The sequence below is a fragment of the Barbatula barbatula genome (assembly GCF_947034865.1).
Source record: "Barbatula barbatula genome assembly, chromosome: 12".
Lineage (NCBI taxonomy): Eukaryota > Metazoa > Chordata > Actinopteri > Cypriniformes > Nemacheilidae > Barbatula > Barbatula barbatula.
This window is the reverse complement of record NC_136775.1, coordinates 18,808,154-18,835,648: the sequence shown is the minus strand read 5'-3', so window position 1 is coordinate 18,835,648 and position 27,495 is coordinate 18,808,154. Positions and strand designations below refer to the sequence as shown.

The following is a 27,495-nucleotide window of genomic DNA, read 5'->3' as shown; positions in this document are numbered from 1 at the left end:
CTGATGTCCTTTCAAATTATACCCGATAACATTTTATTAGGACATGTAATCCCATCACCGATTTTAACACCTAACTCCCCGTTCGATTTGGAAGTGGCACCCGACTCTTTAGCGCCCCCGGTGGGTCCTCGTTGCTACACACAGAAATACACGATTGAAAATAGGCAGAGCGGCTGTTAACCTGTAACAGGATGCTCAAGTGGGCGGGACTACTTGGACTTTTTTGACTGATTTGGTTTAGGCGAATCTTTCTAAGTTTAATTCACAGTGTCTTTACAATTGATAATTCTCAGTGATAAGAAGTACGTGTGTCGTCACAAAGACTGATTTTGAGACGGCAAGCATGTGATGATGTCGTGCGATACCTGTTTCTGAGTGTTGGTTAGGGTGGCTCAAAATCGCTCACGATTACATTTTCTGCGTCTGACTGACAGCACTCGGAATAAACATATATAAGCAATACATATTCAGCCCACGGATGTCTCTTATAAGACGCATGCGTCGTGAGATCGCGGCTCTACGGGCAGCGGGCTCCGATGAGCTCTTCTGGCGTTTGTTCTCTTTTTAGAAGCGGCTCACGGGGGTGTACGCATGCGCCTTCGCTGACGGTGCGAGTGCATGGAGAAGCGGGTTTTCACACATGCGCACTGCGGGTGAGATCCAGCCCCTCCATGACATCCAAGGGGACTCGCTGCTGCTGTTGCGCACACGGAAAGAGTAGCGATCGTCAAATACATGATCCGCCTAATCTCTCGACCCTTCGGCCTGCCAAATAATATCGCGGTAAGGCGGAACCAACAGGCGTAAAGAAGAGCAACGGGGATTTCACCGTCATTTTGTGACTTTAATTGACTGGGATTTGTCGAGGATGAGGTTGACCAAGAGCCCGCACGCGGATGGAGAAGAGAAGCACGAGCTGGCTCCTCCTTTCAGAAACCCGTTCGTGCATGACTTAAGATTCACAACATTTCAAAAGCTTCAGGTATGCTCTGCGATCATATCTCATGCGTGATGTCAGTGGCTAATGTAGGCCATGGCCAGTAAGATCTGCCCGCGCGCGTCCCATCCGGCCTGGTCAAATCAGAGTTTTCATCCGGTGCTACATGTTGCACACAATTGTAAGAGCCTCGGGGATGGTAACGTTAAACGTACGCGATTGCATCTTTATTGCAGCAGAAGTGTTATCAACACACGAGTAGGCTACATGTGAGACTAAAACGTGACTTTTGTCTATATCTGCAGATGGTGCACCTACATACCTACATACCCACCCCAAAAGCCGACGTTATGCATTCGGCAGACGCGTTTATCCAAAGTGGCTTGCAGTGCATCACAGCATACATGCGTGTGTGCATAAAACAATATGGGATTGATGCTGCAAACACTTTGCTCCACTAAGTGAGCTGAGAGCAAACTTACAAACTGAAGTTTACAGTTTCACTGTCCAATCGTGAAGTTTATTTTGATCAAACTTCATGATCAAAAAAGAAATGATTTGTAAAATGTGTCTGTTATTGAGTCACACTGACTGTGTAATATTCTTCTGTTAATCTGTGCACATGTAAAGTTGTGTGACCGGCGGCCTTTTCAAGGACTGCCAAGACATTAACATAAACTGAATTGACCTCTCAGGGATCCTTTAGCGTGTCAATGCTAAAAGCGTTGGGTCTCAAGCCTGTTCCTCGGAAATCCTTTAAGTCTCCAATTAAAAGAGCTCTTGATTTTTCAGGTAATGGGCCATTGACAAAATGCGCTTGCTTGTCGGACATGTTGAGCAGGGATCACTCGTAAGACAGGGTCTCAACATAACCCTGTCCTTCATTCAGTTTGCCACGTTTTAAAGGGGTCATATGGTGCGAATACGTGTCTTTGGTGTGTTATAAGTTGCCCATGCGTGTATTAGACACGTAAAAATGAAAGTGTCGGAACAGAATGCATATTTTATCTAAATGCGAATGCTCACCCAGACATAAATAATATCCGTTTTAGCTGCTTCATATGACCCCTTTAACACATTTGCCAATGGGAGACTGTTTTCTGAATACAAGAAGTAACGCCGTGGTCAGACTAGACCGGGTCTGTGGACGGTGCTGTGAAAATGGGCGGAAACAAATTCCTCCATATTTTCTAACTGTGTTCTATCTTCTATATCTTCTATTGGGTCTCCTACACTCAAGTGATGCAAATTCGTTGGTTGTGTTAAATGTTCATGTTGTAATTAATCACAACTTTTGGCTTATGCCTATGAAATAAGTGCGTTTGGACTCATCCAAAATATTAGATCTGTCCTCTACTTGAGTTTGTGCTAAACGCTGTCAATATTGTGAAAAACAAGATGAAGCAACAAGTGTTGTCACTTCTACATTCATGTCAACATCAACTGTTGCGCCGGCTTCAAACAACACGCATCAGCAGCTCGTATTTTTTTCTGGCGCACATGTTAAAGGGACGGTGCAACGGTGTGTCATGTATTCTGACTTCTTTACAATATTAAACGTGCTGTCTTCTCGTGCTTAACGTGGTTAACTTGTCAAAAAAACTAGTTGGACGTATTACGTAGTATTTCTGTGCTCGAAACACAGTGTTCATACAGGTTTCGGAAAGTTTTTTTCGAGCATGAAAAATCGTTACGCAACAAACCTTTCGTTTTAGAGCGCTATGTTTGCGAAGTTCAGCTGTGGTGTTTGTTCGCTGCATTTGGGTGATAATGTTATATAAACGGTGGCTATAACGCTGGATTGGGCGATCGCTTGAAACTGATAGATGGAGCGGCAGTTCCAGCGCTAAAAGTTTCTGGACATGAACCGCACGCGGTGAGTGAAACTGTTGTCTGTGTTTTCTTGGCAATGTGTGCACACGTGATTTAGTCCCGCCCTCCCCCCGCACGCGTCACATGTTTTCAGAAATAATCGTACAGCTGTATCTGTCTTTTATGAGTGTGATCAAACTAAAGACTTTTTTGATATTTGAAGGGTGCGATACTATTCTGTAAATACTCAAGATTAACATGATATACATGAACTGTGTGAGTTAGGGCCACTTTAACAGATAGCATGCGTTATCAGCATGTGCTCGTGGAGCAGAAGTGCTGCGATAAAAATGGCGCTGAATCTATTTTTTACTGCCTTGCTCGTGCTCAATTAAAGCAACAGTGCATACTTTCCGGACAAAATCCACATGTATTTTCAGGTAAAACTACATGTTTTACCTTCAAAGCATGTAAGTGGTGTCTAATGCGTTTTAACAGTCGCCCTGACATTCAAAAACACTTTTGCCAGGAGTTTTTTTGGCCAAACCCACAACAACACATTTAAAAGAATTATAATACAAGAATATCTTAAATGTTATGCTTATATTGCATATGAAGTAGAGGAAAAAGATCGCACTCTGACGCTGTCAGTGTGTGAGAGAAAAGCAATCGCATCACAAGTCAAGTCAGTTTCTCCTATGGAATGTTAACCTTTTAGTGACTTCGTATCCTTCACTGTGGCATCTTATTTATAACTTGTACGACGTAGATCTAAAATAGCATGAAACAGGCGGATATAACAAATCATAGTTAAGCAATATACTTAAAAAGCACTTTGATTAAGTTCTGGAAGATATTTTGCTCATTGATGTATTTAAGTAACAAAATTTGAAATTGTATTGTTGTATCGTGGTACCCAGGCATCGTGGTGATGTCTTTCATTGTTTCGGTAGGCTATGTTAAGCTTTTTTTTTATAATGGTCTTCTTTAGGGAAGAAACACGTAACGCGTGATTTATTACTTTTTTCGTTTAATAAGGACTTTTAATAGCAGTTAGTGTTTATGAAAAGACTTGACAGAAATGTGGGCTTCCCTGGTCGTTGTTTAGGTACATTAAACCAGTGGTGTAGTCTACGGGACAGCAGGAACACGCCGTATAGCCACTTGCAAAGATCAAGGATTTCCATAAACCCACTTAAAATAGTCCAAGGTTACGTAGCTAGGCCTGTCACGATTCTGAAATTTGACAATTAATTGTCTGTATTAATTCCTTATTTATTTATTAATGTATTTGAATGAAGTTTTGGATTCGTTTTTCTTACGTCACCCCATGACTCTGGTGCTACCAAATTAAGGGCTGGTGCCACGAACTGAGTAACTTTTAATCAACAGTAACACCTCTGTCATATGTAAATCTAGAGCCTTGGACTATGTTTTTTTACTCCTGTTTTCGGAGGGAGGGAAATGTTGACTATGACCCCAAGAACACCATCCCTACAGAGAAGCACAGTGTTTTCCTCTGCTCGAGAACAGGATGACGGAGGGACGGGCCCATGTACCGTAAAAAATTGGGCAAGAACCTCCTCCACTTAACTAGATCACTGAAGATAGGTCGGGGATGTGCCTTTAACATGACAAAGACATTGCCAAGACAACCAAAGAGTGGCTTAAGGAGAAGCACATTAAATGTCCTAGCCAGTCTCTAGACCCTAGTCCTACAGAAAATCTGTGAAGGAGGCTAAAACTCCAATTCGCTGAGCGACAGCCAAGAAACCTTAAAGATTCCACAGAGGAGTGGACACAAATGTATCCTGACACATGTGCAAACCTGGTGACCAACTATCAGAAAAATCTGACCTCTGTGCTTGTCAGCAAGGGTTTCTCCAGCAAGTACAAAGTCATGTTTTGCTCGGGGATCAAATACTTATTTCACTGACTGAAATGCAAGTCAATTTATAACCTTGATATACAGATTTTTTGACATTCTGTCTCTATCTGTTAAATTAAACCTACCGTATAATGATAAACACTTCATTTATTTTGAAGCATTTATTATATCTGCATATTTTTCCCTCTTCTCATTCACAGTTCTTCATCACAGTGTGTTTATAGGAAATACTTCAATGTCAGTGGAAATATTAATGCAGAACAAGACCGTATTTAGGGCTGTTATTAAAAGATATGCCCAGACTTGAACTTGCATCGCCTACATGGGCATCGCTGTTAAACTTGGAGGGAATATGCATGCCACTCAACCAAAGCTTTATTTGCACTTTCAAATGAATTCTTTAGTGACATTTACTTGCTCTATATTAATTCCTAAAGCTCAGAATAATATATTCATGCTAAATTCAGTATTCTGTGTCTAGTCTAAATATGAGAACATCTCAAGCACCTAAAGGGGTCAAACCACCAGGACTAAAGCACATGACTCTTACCATGTGCCGTTCATGTCCGGCATTTTTTAGCGCTGGGACCGCGCCATCTATCAGTTTCAAACGATCTGCTAATCCAGTGTTATAGCCGCCGTTTATATACCATTCATCCCTGAAATGTAGTTGAAACCTTTCACACAGCTGAAACCTAAACGAACACCGGGAGTGTACCAAACCCAGAAATACTGTGTCATACGTCCAACTCGTTTTTTGACATGTCAGTTATGAGAAGCCAGCATGTTTAACATCGTAAAGAAGTCAATGTATGAACTAGGGTTGGGCATCGTATAAAATGTATAGATTCCGATTCCAAATTCGATTCTGCCTATCGATTCCTAATGATTCTTCATTTCGTTACGGCCAGAAATGTTGAGCAAAATCTAAAATAGTCATTTTGTGCCATTACTTACCGCTGAACACACAAAAAAAGTGTATTGTGTGAGCCTTCCTTTCGAAAGGATGGAGAAGGGGATCTCAAGTGTAGGATCATGCGTTCTGTCGAATTGTCCTACCCCGTCAGATTTTCTTACCGCAGGGCAAAACTTAATATAATCTAAACCACATCGACAAAATAAACGGGTAGGATGATTTTACAATGCAAAAATAGCCTATCAAATTGTGCTATCAGTATTAAATAAATATGTAAAATGATTTAACAACGGAAATACACTTTAGGATTCCATAGCAGTATAAAATGACCCAGATCATTGATCCGACATTGTCCCCGCACTAGTGTCGTCGGCGGCTAATGAAGAACACTCGGAGTCTGCAGTGTGGGCACTCAGGATGCGCAACGCATCAAACCGGATGCATTCTTGTAATTCGAAACGATGAACCAACCGCAGATGCTTTGCCATATTGCTGGTGACACCCGTCTTGCAACATAACAGTGTCGTCACAATAAATAAACTTAGCATTTGTCTTTTTGTGATTTCGGCTTTTAGTATTCAAGCGGAAGGTCCTCGCAGATGGCCATGTCAGGTCAGGTGACTCAGGACTTGACAGATGTCGTGAAAATGATGATACCGTGCGGTCCGGAATCGTTAAGTGGAATCGAAATGCACATTTTTCTAAAAGGATCCGATTACTTTCTTATGGATCCAAATCCAGAATTGGAATCGAATTTCGATTCCCAACCCTTCTTCTGTACTTTACTTGTAAGTCTTCATCGCTCTTCACTCTCTATTAGATGCGCTTTTTTTATGTGTTGCGACTCTCTGTTTTTAGGATATTTGGTTATTTTCGTGTTTGTCTTTGCACTGCGAGTCCAAAACGGGGTTTGCGGCGTGTCACCTCATCGCTCAGTTCAACGCAAGTTTCGCCTCGGCTCGCATAAAGTTGAACTTTTTTAAAACTGTTAACAGCTTTACAACACAATCTGACTTCTGAAATATGCGAGAATGAGCTTTTTTGATATGCATGCGCAGATACCTGCACGACCGCTGCAGGTTAGAGAGAATGCGCCGGACTGCAGTGAATCGCAAAACTACGGACAGAAAGAAGGTCAAAAGAGTGTTTGATTTGTTAATTTGTTATGGGTTCATTCATGTTATCTTGAGCTTACAAATACAGTGTCACAGGCAATGAGTCTTTTTTTTACGCAATGGAAACGTGCAGCGCATGGCTGAACAGCATATGACTGTAACGTGTAACGATTGCAAGTTCGCATTACGTTATATTAAATACACTCGCAAGCAAACGTCTTCCAAAAAGCGATCGTGTTCCCCTGCTCAATATGAGCATATAACACAATGTGTTTCTCTGTATGCTATGATGAGGACAGCGTGATGCGATCGCTTTCCTCTCACATATCTAATTTAAGTCTTTGTTTTATGATGAAAAAAAATATGATTTCAAGAAATCATGAAGCAAAATTGTTACTATTTTGTATTTAACTATTTAGACAGGCCATGCTATTCATTTTGTTTGGGTGGGTGCACATTCTCTTGAGTTGGGAGCACCAGTGCTTACCCATAGATATGGTGCTACCAAGGAAAAAAGTTCATTTCGAGCGCTGTTCTCTATTTATATTCTTAAATATTATGTATGCAATTTACCTTTGCATGCTATTCAGTTGTTAAGGAAGTCTAAACTTTGCTGTTATTATAGGGGAAGGGGATTGTTTACATTGTGTAATTACAAGTTGTTTGCGAAATTTGCACAATTCAAAGGTTCTGTATTTTGAACTTTCATGCATCCTGGTTACTTCACTTCAACATGAGTGCCACCTCTTTATAAACGCCATCATTTTGAGGCACTTATTACTAACCTTCATAATACTAGTGTGACATTTGTCTACAATATTCACTCACCGTGAGATTATAAAAGGGCATTTTAATGTGTTTCCACTCATCAATCATTGAAAATCTGGTGTAAAAATAGCACAGGTACATCTGTAAGATGTCTGCTGGAGATCTGGAAAACATCTGCTGTGTAAAAATATCTGCTAAGCATCTTAGAAAGAGCTATTGTACATCCATTCTAAATCACACACGTCTCACAGATATCTTCTAGAGGTCTATATGACATCTGACAGCAGACGTCTCAGAGATGAGCAAACGGCATCTGCCAAGATGTCTTCCAGATGAAAATCAGATGTACGTGTGCTATCATGGGTACCGTATTGTACCAGAAACCGCTATAAATCTGAAAAAAATACCGTTATATTAATTTATGATCATTCGGCCCAGCACTACAGTCGACTATTCGTTATTCGACTAGAAGACACTTATTCGAACAAATTTGTATTATTCGATTGTCTGCATTTTTGCATATATATTACATAGCTGAATAACACTTATTACAGATGCTGTTCAAATTTACTCACTGAAGACAACCGACTGTGCTCACGTGTATACTCGCCAAGACGGGTATTATAACGTGTCTGAACATGTGTGCGTAATAAGTTGCGAATATAACTCTCCCACTTGTTGCGAGCAGTTTGAGTGGGGGCTGTGTGCGCATGCATTGCCTGTTTGCACTGACAGAAGTTTTTTTTAGCACGCGAGTACTCCATGCTTTAAAATGGTAATGTGCAAATGCCTATTCCGTCACATCATAGGCTGTTTTGCGGTCTGATCCAGAGAAAAAAGGTTCCGTTATGAGTCCATGTCCTTTTTATTTATAAAACAACTTTTTATAGTTTGCTGTTTTGGTGCGTTTGCCTAAAATTAATATTTACTTATTTTTATTTAATTTTAACTAGTTCACTAGAGTAACATAATATTGAGATGTATAATCATTACTTGTGGCGTTGTCACAGCGGATTGCATTAAAACTCTGTAATTTAGATCAATGTTAGCATAAAATACATTTTTCGTGACGCTTAAACCATCATCTGATGTCCTCATTCCCCATGTATATTGAAATATTTAAATTATTATCATAAACGTGCGAATAGGCAACTAATGGCCTAAATTAACATCTACTAGTCAACTAAAGAAATCTCAAGTCGAGGGCAGCCCTAGCAAATAATGGCAAAAACATACATAAGTGCATCAACTAACTTTTTTACTACATTATGGGCTTGGCAAATAAGTGTAGAACAGGTTTGTTGTTTGTAAAATTTCGCGCATGAACCAGCAAAATGATCCTTCTGGCCTTTGATTCATTCCTGTGCTCTTTCATGGAGAGCGACATATTTTTTGAAAAGCTCATCCCATACCTCTGCTTGCTGATATGGGAATGCCAACCGTCAAGGCATTCTGAACCTCTTCCATATCGCACAGTGCCAGTAATGTTAGTTGGTCCCTTTTAAGGCTATCGGTGTGCAAATGCAGCCTAGTGCTGATAAGAACAATACAAATATTGACATAAAATATCCTCCGTGCCCTTAACGGTAGTCTGCAGATAAGATAAGGTTCTGTTTAATAACAGTGTTTGCATGCTGTTGGCAAGATCCTAGTCTTGGGTTATTCAGTCTCCCATTTTGTGTATTTACTCTGTCTCTGGACAGGCTTTTCTTGACTTTTTAATAAATGAACAGCGCTCTAGACAACTAATTTTTCCCACTTTCTCATTTGGTCGCACCAACTTACAGTTTGGTCGCACCCTTTTTATAGTAATTATAAGTTCACTAACCGACGCGTCCGACTTCATTACGCGCTGCTCAGAACGATCGGAATATGACATCAATGTTCTGTGAGAGCGTTTTAAAAGCATATGGAGTCATCTGTCCAACGATGCTTTCATGCCGTTCGGTCTGCGCAACACAGAATGAACTCAAACACACACTTTAGTTTGGAGACAGATGGAGTCCACTCGCTCTTTCCTGCACTTATCACAAGCACTTTGTTCTACACTCATAAATCGCATTAAATGTTAAACTAAATCGTTGGCGGGGCAAAATATCGCATTTGAAATTTTACCTCACACGCTATAGAAAACGATCGAAGAACTGCGAGCATTTCGGTTGCAGTGTAGAGACCCGATTTACTAGTTATTGACCAGTGTACTGGCTGGGACTGTTAATCAGTACTTTGGGCATTTTGGGCAAGGTTATTCGGATATACACCCCTGGGCAGTTAACAGTTTGGGCTTTTTTCTTGTCAACTATTTTGTGTTTAATGGGAAGAAATTTTCAGTTCATATGCAATTCAATTGAAATATGTAATGTTTATGAAAATGTTGTCTGTATAGTCATAAGACCAAATGTATAGACGTGTTGAAGTTGGGAAATCGTAATTAAAATATCAGCTGTGTCCGTTTGGGGGGAGCAAGGTGACAACCTATCTTTTTTGTGGACTTTGCTCCTTTAATATACATGTTGCCTTTCAGGCTGTTTTGCACCGTTAGGCAGTATCTATGTTTGAATAAACTGAATTAAATTGAAGTATGTTTTTAGAAAATGATTTGATAAAACTTTTAAAGTTTAAAAAACTAACGGTAGAAGCTGTGCTTTTTTTTTTACTGGAAAGTTAACAAAGTTGTTAATATGGTAAAACAACAACAAGCATGAGATTAAATTTAAAAGCAATCGGTAGATTAGTCGACTAATCGAAAAACAATCTACTGATTAACCGACCATTTGAAAAATAATCTACCGATTAACCGATCAATCGGAAAACAATCTATCGATCAATCGACCAATCATAAATAATATATTGATTAATCGACCAACCGAAAATAATCTACTGATTAATCGGCAATAAAAATAATCGTTAGTTGCAGCCCTGCAAAATATTATTGAGGCAAATGTATAGATCTTTGGTTTCATTCATTTAACTACAGCACACGCAACAATGCCTGTCCCCATGGACCGTATTGATACATAGCTAAACTAAATTACAGAAATATATACAGAGGGCAGAGTTTTTAATTTCTGCTCTTGACAGCCGTTTGTGCGTGCGTGTGAGAGGGAACATTGTGCTTTGTACGTTCCTTATTTTTAAACCAAACCAAATCGTGTGGCCTTTCTTGACAATGTGTTGCTGAAGTATGAACACTTCTTTGAAATGCAAGTGAACTACATGCACGGACGAGAGTCCGAGGGCTCGCGCACACACATGGAGCTCATCGGAAGAGAGTGCATGCAAACACGGAAGAGGAGGATGCACACGGCACTCACACCAAACATGTCAGAAAATAGAGAAGACGCTGTTTATCCACTAATCGATCACAGATACAGTCATTATCAGGGAAGGATAAAAAAGGACAAATTGTGACTGCAAATACTGTATTGGGTGGCCATTAATATACCTGGTCGGACCCTCCAAGTAAATGCATTGTATGGGAAATTCTTAGTGCTGTTTATAAATGTAATTTAAACCATTAACTCTTGTCATATCTCTTTGCAGATTGGTTTGATGACTGTAACTCTGTTTCCCATCCGGCTCTTCATTGCTGCGTTCATGATGCTGTTAGCCTGGCCGTTTGCCTTCATCGCCACCATGGGCCGCTCCGAGTCCGAGGTGGAGCCACAGAGCTTATGGAGAAAGTGAGATCTTCTCTTCCTCTATTTAAACATACACAAAGAGATAATGGTGGAAATGGTCTAGCAGGAAACAGGAGACTGGGACATAAATGAGTGCCAAAATCCAAATTAAGCAAATCTAGTGCTTAAACAAATAGTTGGAAAACAGAATGCAGAATATTGGGTCACACTTTATTTTAAGGTCCAATTCTCAGTATTAATAAACCATTAACTTCGACTTTTGCTTCAGTAAACTCATCATTTGTTGCTTATTAATAGTTAGTAGGGTAGGATTGGGAAGTAGAATATGGTCATGTAGAATATGAGCTTTATATGTACTAATAAACAGCCTGTACGGTAGCATGCTAATAAGCAACTAGTCACCTGCCATGGTGTTACAACGAGGACAAGAGTGGGAGCCGGTAGCGAATGCGCAGAACAGTTTATGAAAAAGAGTTTGGAGTGTGTGTGTGTTCTTGTGTTTTTGGTGGTCACAAGCGCAGCAAACTTGTTTTTATATAGCCTATATTTTTGTTACAAACTCAAGGCTATCATTAAACATTAACCCGACCCGAAGCCAAGTTTTACGGGCTCGGGTCGGGTTGCAGACCTTTACTACAGTGTTTGTTGATTGTCTTTGCTTTGTTGGTTTTGCTTTAACATCCTGTAATTTATTTATGGAGAGGTTAGGCCTGTTGCGATAGTCGTCGATACACGGTGTCCACCCGCCTACCCTTTACATCACTTGTCCACCGCGGCACCGACCCCACCGTCATTTTCTTTTTTTATCGCAATAAATCACTTAATTTAGTTAAAGACCAGACTGCGCATCTGAACAGCAGGAGTTAGATTTTACACATCATCTGAGGAGAGCGAAGTGCTGACTGACAAGACGATGGTGGAGGCTTTTCTGGCAAGGAACATGTAGTAGAATACGTAGGCATTGTCTTCAAGAGATGGTTACGTTAAAATTTTTCTTTTTGTTCTAATTTTCAGAAGCCGGTGCTTAACATAAACGTTTTTCGTTTCTTATTCCTTTCTTATTTATTTTTTGCTTGATGTGTGCCGTGATTATTCATTTTGTAAGGTCTGTGTTTAATATAAGCAAATGTCATGGTACCTTTTTATGGTTTCGTGTGTTTTTATTAAGAAACACCCACCATTAATTCAAGCAATTGACATTCATGAATTGCCGCTATTTTAAAACCGAAAGTAAAATGCGCCATGCGCAGGGCTGCATCTTCGACCACCCCACAGCAAAACCCTCAACTCCGGTGTCACCGGTGTTTTTACACTTCGATTACCGGTGGGAACATTTCATCATCGCAACATCCCTAGAAGAGGTTAATGACTTGAACCGATTTTCAAACCACAACGGAAAATCTAAGACCAGTACACCTAACATAGGTTTGAGAGTTGGAAAAAACAAAACTGTAATGGGACTCATTGGTTCCATGAATAGTTTTCAGGCCTCTGTGGATGAGCATGTCTTTCCAACACCACTTTTTAGTAACCGCACAACCGTTCTATTGAATCTACACCTTGAAACAAGTAACACAAAAAAGGAAGTCTGGCTTCCAAACTAAATCAATCTTAAAGGGATAGTTCACATAAAAATGAAAGTTCCGTGAAACCTGTATAAATGTATATTTGAAATAATGTCAGTAACAAAACGGATCTCATCCCACATGGAGTCCCATAGCATTTATTTTCCATACTATGGCATTTAATGTGGGATGAGATCTGTTTGGTTACGGACATTCTCTCAAACATCGTTCTTTGTGCTCAGCAGAACAAAGAAATGCATACAAGTGTGGAATAACCCAGGGGCGAATATATGATGACAATATAAAAAATGTTGGGGTGAACAGTCCCTTGAAGCCACTGTTTCACTGCACACGACAAACGGCAGCCGTTAGATATACACTCCTGAACAAAATCTTAAGACCGGGGGAAACATTACAAGTATTCACATTTCTCGCTGGTGGATCGTAACCAGGCTGTAAGTACTGCTTCAAAATGCCAATTCTTCCCCAAACGTTTCGCCATTTTGTCGTCTCTTTGAATTTTCTTGCTGGCTTGCATGCAGTAGCACAGGCCATCATGGTTCCGTTCCATTCTGTTGGTGGGTGAATCTAACAAATAATTTGGCTATGTTAATAATCATTGGAAATATTACTCGTAAAAAAAACAACCTTTATTATCAAATATACAGGTATATCATGTTAACTTCTTACATTAAAGGAATAATAGGTCTCTGCCATTGTTTAAAGGGCCCGTCCACACGTGGGGCCTTAAATTGGGGACCCCTGATTTAAACAATCCAATACATTAGTGAATTTATTCGTGATGCAACAATACAACTGACCAACCATGTTAAGAAGAAACAAACTAATTTTACAGAAATTCTCTTTATTCAACTTGACTTATTTTATTACTTTTAAGCAAAACTCAACATTTCTGGTATATAGAATAAATGCAAAGATTTACACTGGCAGCTTAAAATAAGCTTCTTGAAGAGGTTTCGCACATCAGAGTTAACTTGCGATTGCTGTAAGGGAAGAAAACGTGCGGTGTGCTTAACACTGCAAACACTAGCACTCAATGGAAAGGCCAAAGATTATATATATTAACAAGGTGCACCACTGCCATTGCAATCAATTGGAAGAAATGCAATGCTGAATACTGTAGCTGCCTGGAGGCGCTCTTGCTATGTAAATAGCTGTCCGAAAAGCCGACGAGTGGCATGACTTTGGCATGGTCTTGTTGACGCTCATTCTGCATGTGCTGGGTGATTGCAACGCGAACATGCTGCTTTCGTTCGCGGTGTAAAAATACGTTCTTGATGTGCCATATTCAGACTTTATCACTGTAGTACAACAATACTATATTTAGTATTGTGGCATCCCTAGTTGAACAAGAATTTTCTTGTTCGTACAGACTCCTTGCTCTTACAGATTTGTTTCTTCAATGAGAATCCAGAGCCAGTAAGATTCTCATGCCTTATTGACACATTTTTGGGCTACACATTTACATATGACTTCTTTCTAGCAAAGTAAAGAATATTAGGCTGTGATTATCTTGAAACATAAAATTGTAAATGGTCTATAAACAATCAGTCTTATGTGCATTGAGTCAGAGGTGAGAATAGTGATTCAGCTGTCTGTGCTTGATTGTCTAATGGAGGAACTGTGATATGACTCGCACTGGAGAAATAACAGTCACATCGATCTGATGACACAGAATCTTAATGACGCACACTCATATGCGCATTATGCTACCGTCTTTCCAATGGCCTTTGTGAGATCCCATTTGGGAAACATACCCTATCTACAGTCAGCCTTCCAATTAAACAATATTTTATAAGATGTGAATTAAGTCCAGTAATGTGAACAACTACTAATAACCTCACATGACCACTAATAAAAATGAGCAGGTGGTAATTTCGATATGACATAAAACTGTTCTCAAAAATGTAATGATTTGTTCAAACTTAGCATTTACATGAACTCATGTTCTTGCTCTGTTAGTGTGGTTTATTTAAGTGTAAACACTGCTATTCAAACATTGGCGTGCCCCAAGTATGTGGATCGAGACCCCTGAAAATTGGTTCTCTGTCCACTTTCAAATAAACAATGGTGCAGTTCTTTCTTTCAGACTAAACAAACAAACCTAATAATCAATCAAATAATCAATTCTGAATCCAAAACCTGCAGTCTACATACACATGAGCTGATCTGTAACCCAGCCTTCTTCTGCAGGATAGTGGACCTGGTGTTGAGGACCATCATGCGGGTCATGTGGTTTGCGGGTGGATTTCACTGGATCAGCATTAAAGGCAGACAGGCTCTGCCGGCAGAGGCTCCTATCATCACCCTTGCCCCACACTCATCATATTTCGATGCCATGCCCGTCACCATGACGATGGCGTCCATCGTGATGAAAGCTGAAAGCAAAGACATCCCTGTCTGGGGAAGTAAGTTTTTCTTTTGATTTTGACATGTTGCTGCATTTTGTTAATTCATTATTTCTCGATATTTAAAATAAATGAATGTAAAATATCCATAATTAATGGCCATTTCGGTTTGGATTTAACCATTAAATGCACTGCAGTACTCTGCCTTACAAAGGCAAAGTGCAGTAACTACACAAACACTGAAACTGAGAAAAATGCCTTTCATACCATACAAGTTTTCATACCAGCCAGTTACTGCAATTCTGACAAAATGTAACCAGTAGACTGGTCAAAAGACAAGAACAGACGTTACAAAGCCCATTTCAAACCTTATCTTAATTTTGACCAAATGTGTAGTTACTGCACTGTACAGTTCATAAACTTTGTGTTTCCTGCTCATGACAATGCTACTTGGAAACCGCTGTCATAAAAAGACTATAAACAGTAACCTGTGCTCAGCTATCTTCAATCGTGCGATCGTCTTATCTGTGCAGATTGTAAATCAATAGTTAGTCAGCAGGCTGGTTCTCTAATGACATTAGGGGCCAGTGTTGAGGGCCCTATGGGGCCCAGCAGACAAATAAAGAAAGAATTGAGCTGTCAATGATGGATTGCATGCGAGATGCACCAATGCTAACTGCATAATCTCTGCTGCCTGGGTGTCTTTCTCTTCGAAAATGCATCCAATTATGCCACAAATACTTGCAAATGTACTCGCTCATTCAAGGTTCCCTGGGGATGAAGCAGTTTTGTTTTTTCTGTGTTGTGTATTTAAACAGCAGTGCTATTACGCTGTTGACAGGCGGTAGGAAGTGTGCTTACCTGACAGCACAGTGCGTGAAGATCTAGAAATTATGGGCTTGTAATTCTGGTCTGTTGTTGCTATATGCACTTGAAAAGTAGGTCTTGAGCATGTGCTGCCCTGTCCCTCCGTGTTTTTTGACATACTGACCGTCTAATGCAAACAAAAATGGCAAGATCAATAATGACCAGGTGCAGTTTGATTGGGTGGCCTCTAGACAGCCGGAAGGGTTTAGGGCGTGTGGGTTGTTATATTCTGAAAAGTTAAGCCTATCTATTGAATTCACCCAATTGCATATTCTTTAAATAGGTAAATGCTTACTGAATAACTGAATATCCATTTCTAAGTGATCTAGTCCCTGATCAACCATGAGGTTGTATTGAGCTGCACGCTGCAGTTCATTCCCTATGTAGTGTCGAACCGTGTCCATCACTTCTGTCCTGCTCTGCAGTGATCTATACCACATCGGCCTTCATCTAAATCATCAGCCCTTCCCCCATACCCCTCCGGAGCTCTAAAGGATATGCTGATGAATTGAACCCAAGGGATTGTGAGCTCATTCCAGCCTCCAGCACATGCTCTCTTCCCTACAGCAGAATGATTGGATGTTCAGTACGGCAGGGTTTGAAGGACAGGCAGACTTGAGGGGTGCAAAATCCAGCAGTGTAACAAAACTCGGCAGCGAATGTAGAGAAGTGAAAGAGGAAACATCATCAGTGGAGTGCCGTGATGTCTAAGAATAAGTTCATATTAAAACAAACATTCTCTTGTCACGTATCCATTCAAATGGGTCTGGTGCTCTCCGATCGTGAACTGTGTTAGCTAACTAACTTTAGCAGCGAATGGGAGCCGCCATTGTTTGGTTATAAACGTTCTTCGAAATATCTTTTTGTGTCATACAGAAAGTCATACAGGTTAAAAATGACAAAAGGGAAGTGCTGCAAATCGATTAAATGATCGATTAATCTGATTAAAGACAATTAATCGTGATTGTCGATTAATCACTAGTTAATCGTGATTGGCCGTGATTAATTGCACATGAAACCGTATCTCACAGAAGTGAATACACCCCTCACATTTTAGTTAATATTTTATTATATTTTTCCATGTGACAGCACTGAAGAAATGACACTTGAGTGTACATCTTGTATAACAGTGTAAATTAGCTGTCCCCTCAAAATAACTCCACACACAGCCATTAATGTCTAAACCGTGTGCGGGACACCCCTAAGTGAAAATGTCCAAATTAAATATTTTTAACGTGTTAATTGGAAAAAAAGTCGTGTGCGAGTGATAGTTCACCCCAAAATAACAATTCTATGTATACAAAAACCGAATAGGTTGTAAAATCATTAAGTGGTTCTTTCTATTATTCGCTATATTCAGTTTTCAGTACGTGTTGCTCATTTTACCCACTCCTTTTCTAAACAGGCATTCAAAAAAGCTTGAATCCGTTTCCCGTAATAGCTTTTCTTTTTATAATGTCCTCCATGTGACATTGAATCAGCTCTTGCAATCAAGAATCTCATTTAGTTCTTGAGACTAAAAATAACTCGACACCTACAAATCTTTTTGTAAACCAACACGCACACAAGACAACTGCTTTTTAACAGCATTGCGCGACCTCGTGTCATAATCATGTTTATGTTCTCCAGCTCTAATCAAATACATCCGACCGGTGTTTGTGTCCCGCTCGGATCAAGACTCCAGAAGAAAGACGGTGGAGGAGATCAAGAGAAGGGCTCAGTCCGGAGGAGAGTGGCCTCAGGTACCAGCACACCTTACAGACTGTGGCTGACATCTTTTTTAAATGAAGAGTAGATTCTCATTTTTCCCTTTACGGTGTTATCATGTCAGTCCCAGTACTCTTTGTAACAGTATCATTTAAAGATTTTACACTCTGTGGTGTGGTAAATTAGATTGAGAAACAATCAGCCTTTGTGAACCGATTGAAAACTCATTAGCCTGATCATTCTCTGCTTTCTAGATAATGATATTCCCAGAGGGGACATGCACCAATAGATCCTGTCTGATCACTTTCAAACCAGGTTTGTATGTCTCCATCCACTTGCTGCTTAAAGCACCAAATAACATATTTCAATATCCAATGGCTAAGAAAGCCCTGAATAGTTATGATATATTTCATCAATGCATTTCTGCATAAAGGTGCATAGACTGTCTGTATGCATATACTGGTTTTTCTTTATGTATTGTGAATGAACATTGTATTAAAGACCTATACACATTAGGAATGTATGTGCCGGTTAGGACTTATAAACTTGTGACAACACTGGTGTTTGAGTTTAAAGGTGTAGTTTGCTTTAAAATAAGCCCCCATTGACTTAACATAGAAGGGATAAAAACGACTATGTAAAGTCAATGGAGGCTTATTTTGACTACTACTTTAAACCGAACATTTTATAATATAGTATATTTGTCACATTTTATAATTTTGTATATTGATCAGTGACATACAGCATCCGTAGCACTTATTTTGATCTTTAAAGTTACGTCCTTACAGCTTGACTTTTCTTTGAACTAAAGGAATCAGGGATGGGATTTTTCAGAGATTTCCTGTGTTTATATACAGAGACTAAAATAGGCAATTGAATTGCTTGAAACTATACAAATGTCCAATCTAGTCACGGCCTAATATAAACGTGTTGAAGTCTCTACTGAATGCATAACCTACAGTTAAATTATCTATAACTGCAACATGCAGCTTGTATGAATGACGTAGATGTGCAATCTAGTGGCTGTGTATGGAAGTCTCTTGAGTCCACAGTATTCTTTGGCAAAAAGAATTGGTAAACAGTTGCCTGTTTTTAATCATGTAACATTTAACATAAAATATATTTGGGGGGGATTGAGGCTGGGCGAGGGTGCGTGCGGTCATCCTTCTTTTTTTGTCCTTGGCTGATGTTTTTTACATACCTGCAAACTAGTCGCTTTTCCGCGGGGGGTCTTTGGCGTCCACTCTCGAGCTTCATAATACATGAATATGTCGTCAGGTGCCTCACGGATTACTTTTGTATTGCTTGTATTATTCTCAACCCTGCATGTTTTGCTTCCGCTGGACACGCATCCTCCTTTGTATTAGGAAAGACTTAGGAAGGTGCACCTCTCAGAAAACATCGACAAATAAAGATCATTTTAGGAGTTTTTCGACAATGTAATCACGAGTGCAAATGTATTTCGTCCACACTTTTCGTCGCTGTCCTTCCGAAATCTTGGATGTTAAATTTGAAACGAAAAAAAAGTCAATATGAAAAACAGTCAATCTAGACAAGCACTTTTTAATACTCTTTATCGTTGATATATTTCTAAAATAAAGGTTGCCTAATAATAAATGGCTGCGATATATAGCGCATTCGGTTCTCAGCTGCCTGCATCAGCACGTTGTTCCCGTGTTCACCATCAGTCACGAAATGAGAAACTCACGGATGAAAGGGTTAAACTTGTAACCCATATGGACTAAGAACATAAGTGTGCAGTACAATATTTCTTGTATGACTTTAAATGGTGTATTTGTTTATGTGATGCAGGCGCGTTCATTCCAGCAGTACCAGTACAGCCCGTAGTGATCCGCTACCCCAACCAACTGGTAAGACATTAACAGTTCTTGTGTTTTTTGGTGTAATAGTTTGATTGTTGTTTGCATTTGTTTATACACATCAAAATGTAGTTATTCCAAACCCATGTGATTTAATTTCTTCTGTTAAAACGTTTGTACGGTTGTATGGGGGCAGGACGTTAAAGGTCATTTTGGGTGTTCCTTTAAAGCTTGTTTGTTTCTGCTGGATTTAATCGCTCTGGTTTTAATGGAGTTTCTCTTGTCATTATTACACGTAAGACTACCGAGGTGTGTTTGTTGAAGTTTCTGTGGATTCATTTGGTGTTTTCTTGTTGCAGGACACTATCACCTGGACATGGCAGGGGCCTGGCGCGTGAGTACTACGTTATTCAGTCGTATCATGCACATGCGATACAAAAATCTTTACCATTTAGCTGTTGCGCTTTCTTGTAAAGGCGGATCTTAAAGTAAACAACGTGTAGCTTGTGTTTACCGGCTTGTTTCCCTTTTATAATTAACTTTCACGATTTGATACCGTTGTGTCAGCTGGTTGCAAACGCTTGCCTTGAATGCAATATTCATGACAGATTCTCAACTACTTATTCATTCTGGACAGCAGAAAAGGAAAGATGGACACATTTGAACACAACGTTTAAATTTGTTCTTGCAGATTTAAGATCCTCTGGTTGACTCTGTGCCAATTTCACAATGACTTTGAGATTGAGGTGAGTCTCTCTCGCTCTCTCATTTGCATGGGAAACAGTTATGAATTGTGATCTAATAACAAAAAGGACGAGCTTCCTCTAAACTTAAACTGTATTAGCATTTGTTTGTGTATATCTCACTAAATAGAGATGGATGACGTCAAATCCGTATGGCTACCAGAACACACCATTCGGAGTCGTGATTGGTTGTCGCATCACGGCTGACAGATTGCTTTTGCGTCGTGTTTGGCGAATGCTCTGCGTAAACCTTCACTCCTGTCAGATCTATTTTTTGACTTTTTTGTTTTCAGTACATGGTTACGCTTGTATTTTGGAAGGGTTTCCGAGCAGATGCCATCGGCTTTTTCACACCAGCTGGCGAAAAGAGAGTCCTGCAAATTCTCCAGACTCAATCTTTTCATTAAGAAGCCATTAACAGATTTCAATTATGAGCGGTAAAGAGGGACGAGGTGCCGCGTATAAATCCGCCGCTCTCATTATTGAACTCGCAGCACATGGAACCGAACGCTCGGTGGAGCATCAGACCGTGACCTCATTTACCCGCTCAATGAAGATCTTTGAGAGCTCTGCTTGGCCTACATTGTTTCGTGCAGAGACTATTGTAGAAGTGCTGCAGGTTGGTTTGGGCTGCATTTGAGAGTCTAGGCGAGGCTTGACCTTGTGGTGTAAAAAGGCTCCGTTGCGACGGCTCGCTGAGGTGTAAACATAAGAACTGACTTGGCCCGTCTGTTTCTCTCAGTATTTGCCCATCTACACGCCATCAAAGGAGGAGAGGAAGAATCCTGCGCTCTTCGCCAACAATGTGCGCTGCCTGATGGCAAAGTAAGTTTGGGTAGAAACTCAAGTAATGTTGTCTGTCGATATTTAAATCAATTTATATGTTTAAAAATATTGACCACTTGGATGTTTGAGTTTGATTTCCTTATCACAATTTTAGCCAAATTATGAGCAATTTGTTTTTCATAGTATTTATTAATAAAATGGTTTTATTGTTTTTTCCACTTCTACTGTAATGCATAATTTGACATTGTCATTGCTCAAATTAAGAAGTAATGCAAAGTATTTCATCATCTCTCACATAATACACACACAGGTTGCTTTTAAGATCTTTCAATCTCAGCAGTGAAACTCCAATAAGATTTACCATGTTGTTGTTTTACCGTGTGCTGGTTACGCATTAGAATAAAAACATTATGATGGAAACATCTCTTAATGTCCTGGCTGTATAAGTGCATCAAATGAGAGCCAGATTGAAGTGTCTAAAGTTGATGTGCTGTTGTGTAAAGGGCCCTGCAGGTCCCTGTGACAGACTACTCATTTGAAGACTGTCAGTTGGCCATGGCCGAGGGTCAGATCAGGCTGCCGGTGGACACGTGTTTGCTGGAGTTTGCCAAACTGGTCCGGAGACTAGGGTGAGTCTCATTACACAACACCCCAGTCATTATCAGAATGGATGTGGTAAGATGTTCTGATTCCTTTCTAGTGCCTCACTCAACGGACTCATAAAATCTCTGGAGTTTATGGTACAGTGATATATGTCCACCGTCAACGACGGGTTGTGTAGCTCACACCATCCACCATTGGTTTGGCAAACAGGAAATCCAGACCCCTTATTTATTGTCATATTAGGATGGCTGTTTTAAAATAAAAAAGGTCAGATGTTCAACATAGATGTTTGTGAGGAGTGTGATCAAGTAGAGAAACGTGGCTGTAAATTTGGGTCCGAGTTAGGGATGTTCATATGGAGCCTTTAACCGAAGGTAAACATTTCGCCGATTAATACTATCAGTTCAACGTATTAAAAGGTATGTTTACTTTAAGTTAAATAATATTAGTAGCATTTTTTATGATAATGATAATAATTTAATAAAATGCAGATGCGTGCGACCAGGTGTAAATGCCCTCCAAAACTTTATCAAGGTCACGCATACCACTTCATCTACATTTATACATTTGGCGGGCACTTTTATCCAAAGCGACTTACAAGTAAGAGGTCATATTCACAATTTATCAACACACAGAACTGTACCGTTAGTTAGGCCATGCTGCTAGGAGGATTATAGCTGGAGTAAGCTTATTTTATAATTTTTTAATTATTTTTAGACACAAGACAGACTGTTATTGGTTAGTCAAATAAATGCAGAACAGGATGTTCATGGCGGAAATCAACTTTTCCGGTTCTTCTGTGTTTTCGTTTTGTAATTTTTTTAATTATTCAAGTTATTTTATGCTTTATTTTAATATGGATTTATATTATTTTTGTTTTTCTCCACTCTCCAAAACGTTGCAGGTTCGTAAAAATGTGAATGCGGGTGCTGTTGTTGGTCTTTTCGTTATGCTACTGTTTGCATGTTAAAAGAAATGTTTGTATTTTTAACATGTATTTTCCCTTCATTTGTGTGAATGTGTGTAATTCTCAGGTTCAAACGTGAGAAATCAGAGAAGGTCCTGCAGGAATATGGGGCGAGAGCTTGTAAGCTCCAGGGTGAACGGTTGAGTCTTGAAGACTTTACCCAGTTCCTGGACCTTCCCGTGTCGGATGTTCTCAGAGACATGTTCGCTCTCTTCGATGAGGTAAATCTTGCTCCTATTTGAGTTGACACCAACTCATCATAGTTTCCATGAAATGTTAGATTAAGATTTTCCTTAACATGCATCAGATTTACTTGAGATTTATATCCTACTGCATATGTCACAGATGTCTCTGTTCTTTATTTCAAATGTTTGTTGCTGAACAGGATGCAGACGGCTCTATAGACATCAGAGAATTTGTGATCGCCTTCTCTGTGGTTTGCAGGCCAGCAAAAACAATGGAAACCATAAAGTTGGCCTTCAAGGTGTGCGAGATTTTCAAAAAACTGCTTTTAATAATCTCTATCAGAGTTTTATGGTAAATAACAGGGTTTTGTTTGAGCTTATTTTTTTTATTTGTTGCTTTCAGATGTTTGAGGCGGAGGAGGATGGGGCGATCACAGAGAATGACCTGATGTGTGTCTTGAGGACAGCTCTGGGGGTGGGAGAACTCAAAGTCGGCCGGCTGTTCAGAGCCATAGATGAAGAGGACTCTGGCAAAATTACCTTTGGTAAGAATAATGATCTTTTGGTGTATTATATAGGCAGAAGTATGTGCTGTAACGGCTTTTGTTTCAATAATCTGTATTAGATTATCATTAATAATTGCATAGTCATGCATGTCTGTGTGGGGTTATTTCATCCGGTTGGTTCAAGCTCTGACTCTCACTGTTCTTCTGACGCCACCTTGTGGCAGAGAGCTTTAGGAACTTTGCAGAGCAGTATCCAGACTTTGCCGAGGATTACCTCTACTCGGACAACACCGGATTTGGGGGCGGCTTCTCTTCCCACGCCTCCACTCCTGTAGCCAACGGTTTCTGTGCTGATTTCACCCCGAGCGACCATCACGCTCCTCAGAAGAAACTCGACTGAGGTCCTTCCGCCACCCCCAGTCGCTCTCCGGAGGAACAGAGGAGATGCAGTCAGAGTCATTATTGCAAAGTTTACTTCCGGGTATCCGTAACATTTTTGTGGTTATTTTACACTTCTCAGCATTTCAGTTCTGTCTTTTTGGGATGAGGAATGTATCTTTTTATTGAGAGAGAATTAAAGGGATTTTACTTGAAGGCCAAGCACTTATTTAGTTCGAATTGAGTGATACTGACCGTGCATGTTTTTGAAATATGGGGTGAAATATTCAATCAAACAAAATGTGATGGATGAGGAACTGAAACGATTAGTTTATTTTGCTGGTTCCGTATGTCCATCACCGCCCACAGCTTTTTCATGCTTTGTGACTGTAGATGCCTTTATAAAATATAAGTATTTGCATGGGCTCGATGCTAGACAACAGTATTACTCAGTATTTGACTAAATGATCATTTAGCATCGGTGACATATCTGATTCTGCATGCAGGATCAGATTTGAGGTGCTCAAGGGTCCAATGAAGTGCTGGCCAGTTCAATATCCTTAAAGGAATTGTTCACTTTCAACATACATTTTCATGATAATTTACTCACCCCTGTTGAAATCCAAGATGTTTATGTATTTTTTTCTTTAGTCGAAAAAGATTTTGATGAAAACATTCCAGGATTATTCTCCATATAGTGGACTTGAATGGACTCCAAACGATTAAAGGTCAAAATTAAATTTTCACTGCAGCTTCAAAGGACTTTAACAGTACCAGACGATGAATAAGAGTCTTATCTAGCGAAACGATTTCATTTTCAATTTTTTTTTTTTATGTTTTATAAACACAAGATACGTTATTACGTTGAAAAGGTCACGCTTGTGGTCGGCGGAAGTACCGAGTCACTGTTTACAAGTTGAACCTGCAAATACTAAGTCAAACGCGTTTACAAAAAAGGAGTTAAAAGGTCAAACAACGATGTCGGACGATTTGAGAAGATGAGATGGATTTTTTTCGCCCTGCCCTAGCAACAGCAAGCGTGACGTTTACAAGGCAAGCATTTGTGTTTATAAAGCATAGACATTTTAATAAAAAAATTAAATGAACGAGCGCTTTCGCTAGATAAGACCCTTATTAATCGTCTGGTATCATTTAAAGCCCTTTGAAGCTACACTTAAACTGAAATATTGACCTTCTACCGTTTGGAGTCCATTGAAGTCCACTATATGGAGAATAATCCTGGAATGTTTTCATAAAAAACCTTAATTTATTTTTGACTGAAGAAAGAAAATACATAAACATCTTGAATGTCAAGAATTATCATGAAAATGTATGTTGAAAGTGAACAATTCCTTTAATGTGTTGTCGTTGTTTTGCGTCACTTAGCTCAGGGGTGCGGGAAAGTGACTAATTTTGCTGTTGATTCTTTTCTGTGTTCTTTTCATGTGAGGTTTACCGTACCACAACCAATTTATTTCATGATCACATGTCAGTCAACTGTCCCTGTTTTGCTTTCCTATAGGTACTAAGATGAACAGTTGCTAAAATCTTTTTATATGGACCAAATACACAACGACTGTGGCGGAGTTGATTTTGAGATTCAGGAACAAAGTTTTTCGCTTTAAACATAGAATGTTTACCTTTTTATAAATACCATTTTCCTGTATTTTTCTATTTTTTACTCCCAATGGCCAATGTAAAACTCAAATCAAGTATAATAATTTGGCTTTGAAAGAGAAAGCTGTAAATTTTGTTGTGTGCTTAAACCTCTTCGTGGCTCAGTTTTTGAAATTAATTTACGGTTTCTCTCTTTTCCCCTGCATTTTCCTTTCCAAGTCTTCCTTTTTATGTTTCTTTGAGCTTTGCGCCTACATACGAACAATAAAAGTCCAATTTGATTTGTTTTTGAACTAGCCTAAGGATGTTGTTTTGTATTAAATGAACAAAAATGCTTGCACAGAAAAGCTGCATGACTTATGAATGAATCATTAATCATTTAGCCGTTTTGAAAGCCGAAAGATTTTTTCAGCGCTGTTATTTTAGTACATTTCATTTACCAGTTTTGAAAAAGTTATTTTGCTAAGATACTGCTAGAATTCGACCCAGCTTGTACGGTTTTATAAGATTTGTTATCTATGGGAATTAGTTATCTGAAGTTGATCCTGAAGTTCATTGATACATTACAGACGATCAGTTAAATTTACATTCTCGGGCATCAACACATGGGCTATCAAATATCTGAGAGTAAAAGCGCTGATCTAGGCTTGGCCTCAATCTGTTAGATTGTCTGTCAGTAGAATGTGAATGGCCTGATCTTAGATCCGCACTTATTATCTGAGATGTTTGATACGAACTACTTTGCTAGTGAGAAATATGTTACGAAACCAACCAGGCCCTTTTAAGGGTTACTAAGCTTCCCTTTTCAGTATGCACCTAAATTGCATTTTACCTTCACATTTTCGGTAAAGCAATATTTTATCGATGTCGCCATCTTTGACTTCAAATAAATCTATATTTCTGATATGTATTTTGAATGTTACAAATGCAGTGCATTTTGTGAATTTTGATATACATGAAGAAATGTCTTTTCACTGCCATGAAAGATCTATGATCTAAAGTGTTATTTAAATATTACAATGACTGAACTGCTAAACTAGTATCTTTAGCTCTTTGTACTTTGATTTTGTTGTGTTGTGCTGTTTTTCTTGATAATCATGTACTCACCTCTCAGTTTGGAAATGCTTCCGATTTCATAAATGTTATTCTTGGCCTTGAATTCAAATGTCATTTTTATGAGGAAAAGAGAATGTATTGACAATCCATCACAATCAATAGTAAAAATTGATGTCATACTGAAGTAACTATATACTCAACTATCTGCATTTATTAAAATGACAAACAGGAAGTTGTGAGGGAAGCTTGAACCTGACGTACAGTCTCTGTACAGATGACGGTTTGGCCCACACGCCACACGATGCTTTCAATCCAGTTGTTGTGGTTTTCCCCGTGTTACCCCAATTTGATGTCTGTTCACTTGTGCTGGCACTTTAGATTTGTAAGCGTTCTTGAATTTTTTTTTTCTCTGAAAAATGTGATGCAATATGCTGGTTTGCATGTTAAAGTGATGTCACTGTGGTTTGTATTGCCATTAGTGTGGCTTTGTATGGATACTTACCACAGGGAGGTTCTATTGGATTGATCAGAACAGCTGAAAGGGATTGTGGGTTTGCTCAGGGCTCTTTTAAACACTAACTGATAGACTAATACAAGCTCTCTGCACACTGAGAGTAAATACTTTGCAACTAATGAAATGCATGCTATTTACCTGCTGTGTAGTTCTTTTGCTAAACTAAACTAAAGGTGCTTTTTGAGTATGTTATGAGTATTGAGGTAAATGTCAAAGAGCCGTTTTTACTGTGAAACGGGGAAGTGAAATGTAGCTTGGGGATGTTTTTTATAAGATTCAACTTTGTGGAAGGCCAGCGTGCCATTCATGTTTTAAAACCAGATTGAATTTGACCAGCAGATGTTTGATAAATGGACCCCTGAGCAGACCCCAGTCAACCTGCTTGAAATTCGGAGAAACAGCGAGTTCAGATTGATTATTTTTATTTGATTTTCTGAAGGGTTTCTAAACTGTAAAATTGTATTTATTTTAGTCTCCTCTGCCTGTCACGGTGTTCCACACTGAGCTGAAGACGAAAGGCTGAGCTTCTTTTTTCCAAGTGATGTGTCTTTCTGATGGCTCTTCGGTCACCCGTTCGGCTAATGTAGATGATTTAGGTTTGTTTTCTATTTTACCCTGAGTTTTATTTTTTAATGTGTAAAAAGTCGTTTTTACAAGAAACCTGGGCTTGTCTGTTTTGACTGATATGAAAATGTCATTCTGACTCTTTAATTAAAAAAGGGACACTTGACTACA

At 39.3% G+C, this 27,495-nt stretch overlaps 1 protein-coding gene across 3 annotated transcripts; it reads left to right on the top strand.

Annotated features, from left to right (window-relative positions):
• Positions 1 to 570: 570 nt before the first annotated feature.
• On the top strand, positions 571 to 27,495 carry LOC306901255 (lysophosphatidylcholine acyltransferase 1). 3 transcript variants are annotated; one of them, XR_013787372.1, is made up of 15 exons: positions 641 to 982; positions 10,980 to 11,119; positions 14,857 to 15,071; positions 17,508 to 17,620; positions 17,840 to 17,900; positions 19,398 to 19,456; positions 19,765 to 19,799; positions 20,097 to 20,151; positions 20,891 to 20,973; positions 21,438 to 21,563; positions 22,572 to 22,725; positions 22,890 to 22,988; positions 23,093 to 23,234; positions 23,420 to 23,676; positions 25,096 to 26,347. XR_013787372.1 is itself a non-coding variant. In XM_079468899.1 (14 exons), exons 1-14 carry the CDS (start codon positions 869 to 871, stop codon positions 23,593 to 23,595), a joined length of 1,572 nt encoding a protein of 523 aa, XP_079325025.1. In that variant the 5' UTR covers positions 571 to 868; the 3' UTR covers positions 23,596 to 27,495. The 3 variants fall into 3 exon arrangements, 1 of the variants encoding a protein (XP_079325025.1); XR_013787371.1 differs by lacking the exon at positions 25,096 to 26,347 and adding an exon at positions 27,233 to 27,495 and having other exon boundaries at positions 647 to 982; XM_079468899.1 differs by having other exon boundaries at positions 571 to 982; positions 23,420 to 27,495.

What these genes read in the sequence shown, in the direction of transcription:
- LOC306901255 (XM_079468899.1), top strand. Translation starts at nt 869, where the DNA reads ATGAGGTTGACCAAGAGCCCGCACGCGGATGGAGAAGAGAAGCACGAG. An exon ending in AGACATCCCTGTCTGGGGAA is followed by an intron (nt 15,072 to 17,507) that starts GTAAGTTTTTCT and finishes TATGTTCTCCAG; the next exon opens with CTCTAATCAAATACATCCGA. An exon ending in TGTTCGCTCTCTTCGATGAG is followed by an intron (nt 22,726 to 22,889) that starts GTAAATCTTGCT and finishes GTTGCTGAACAG; the next exon opens with GATGCAGACGGCTCTATAGA.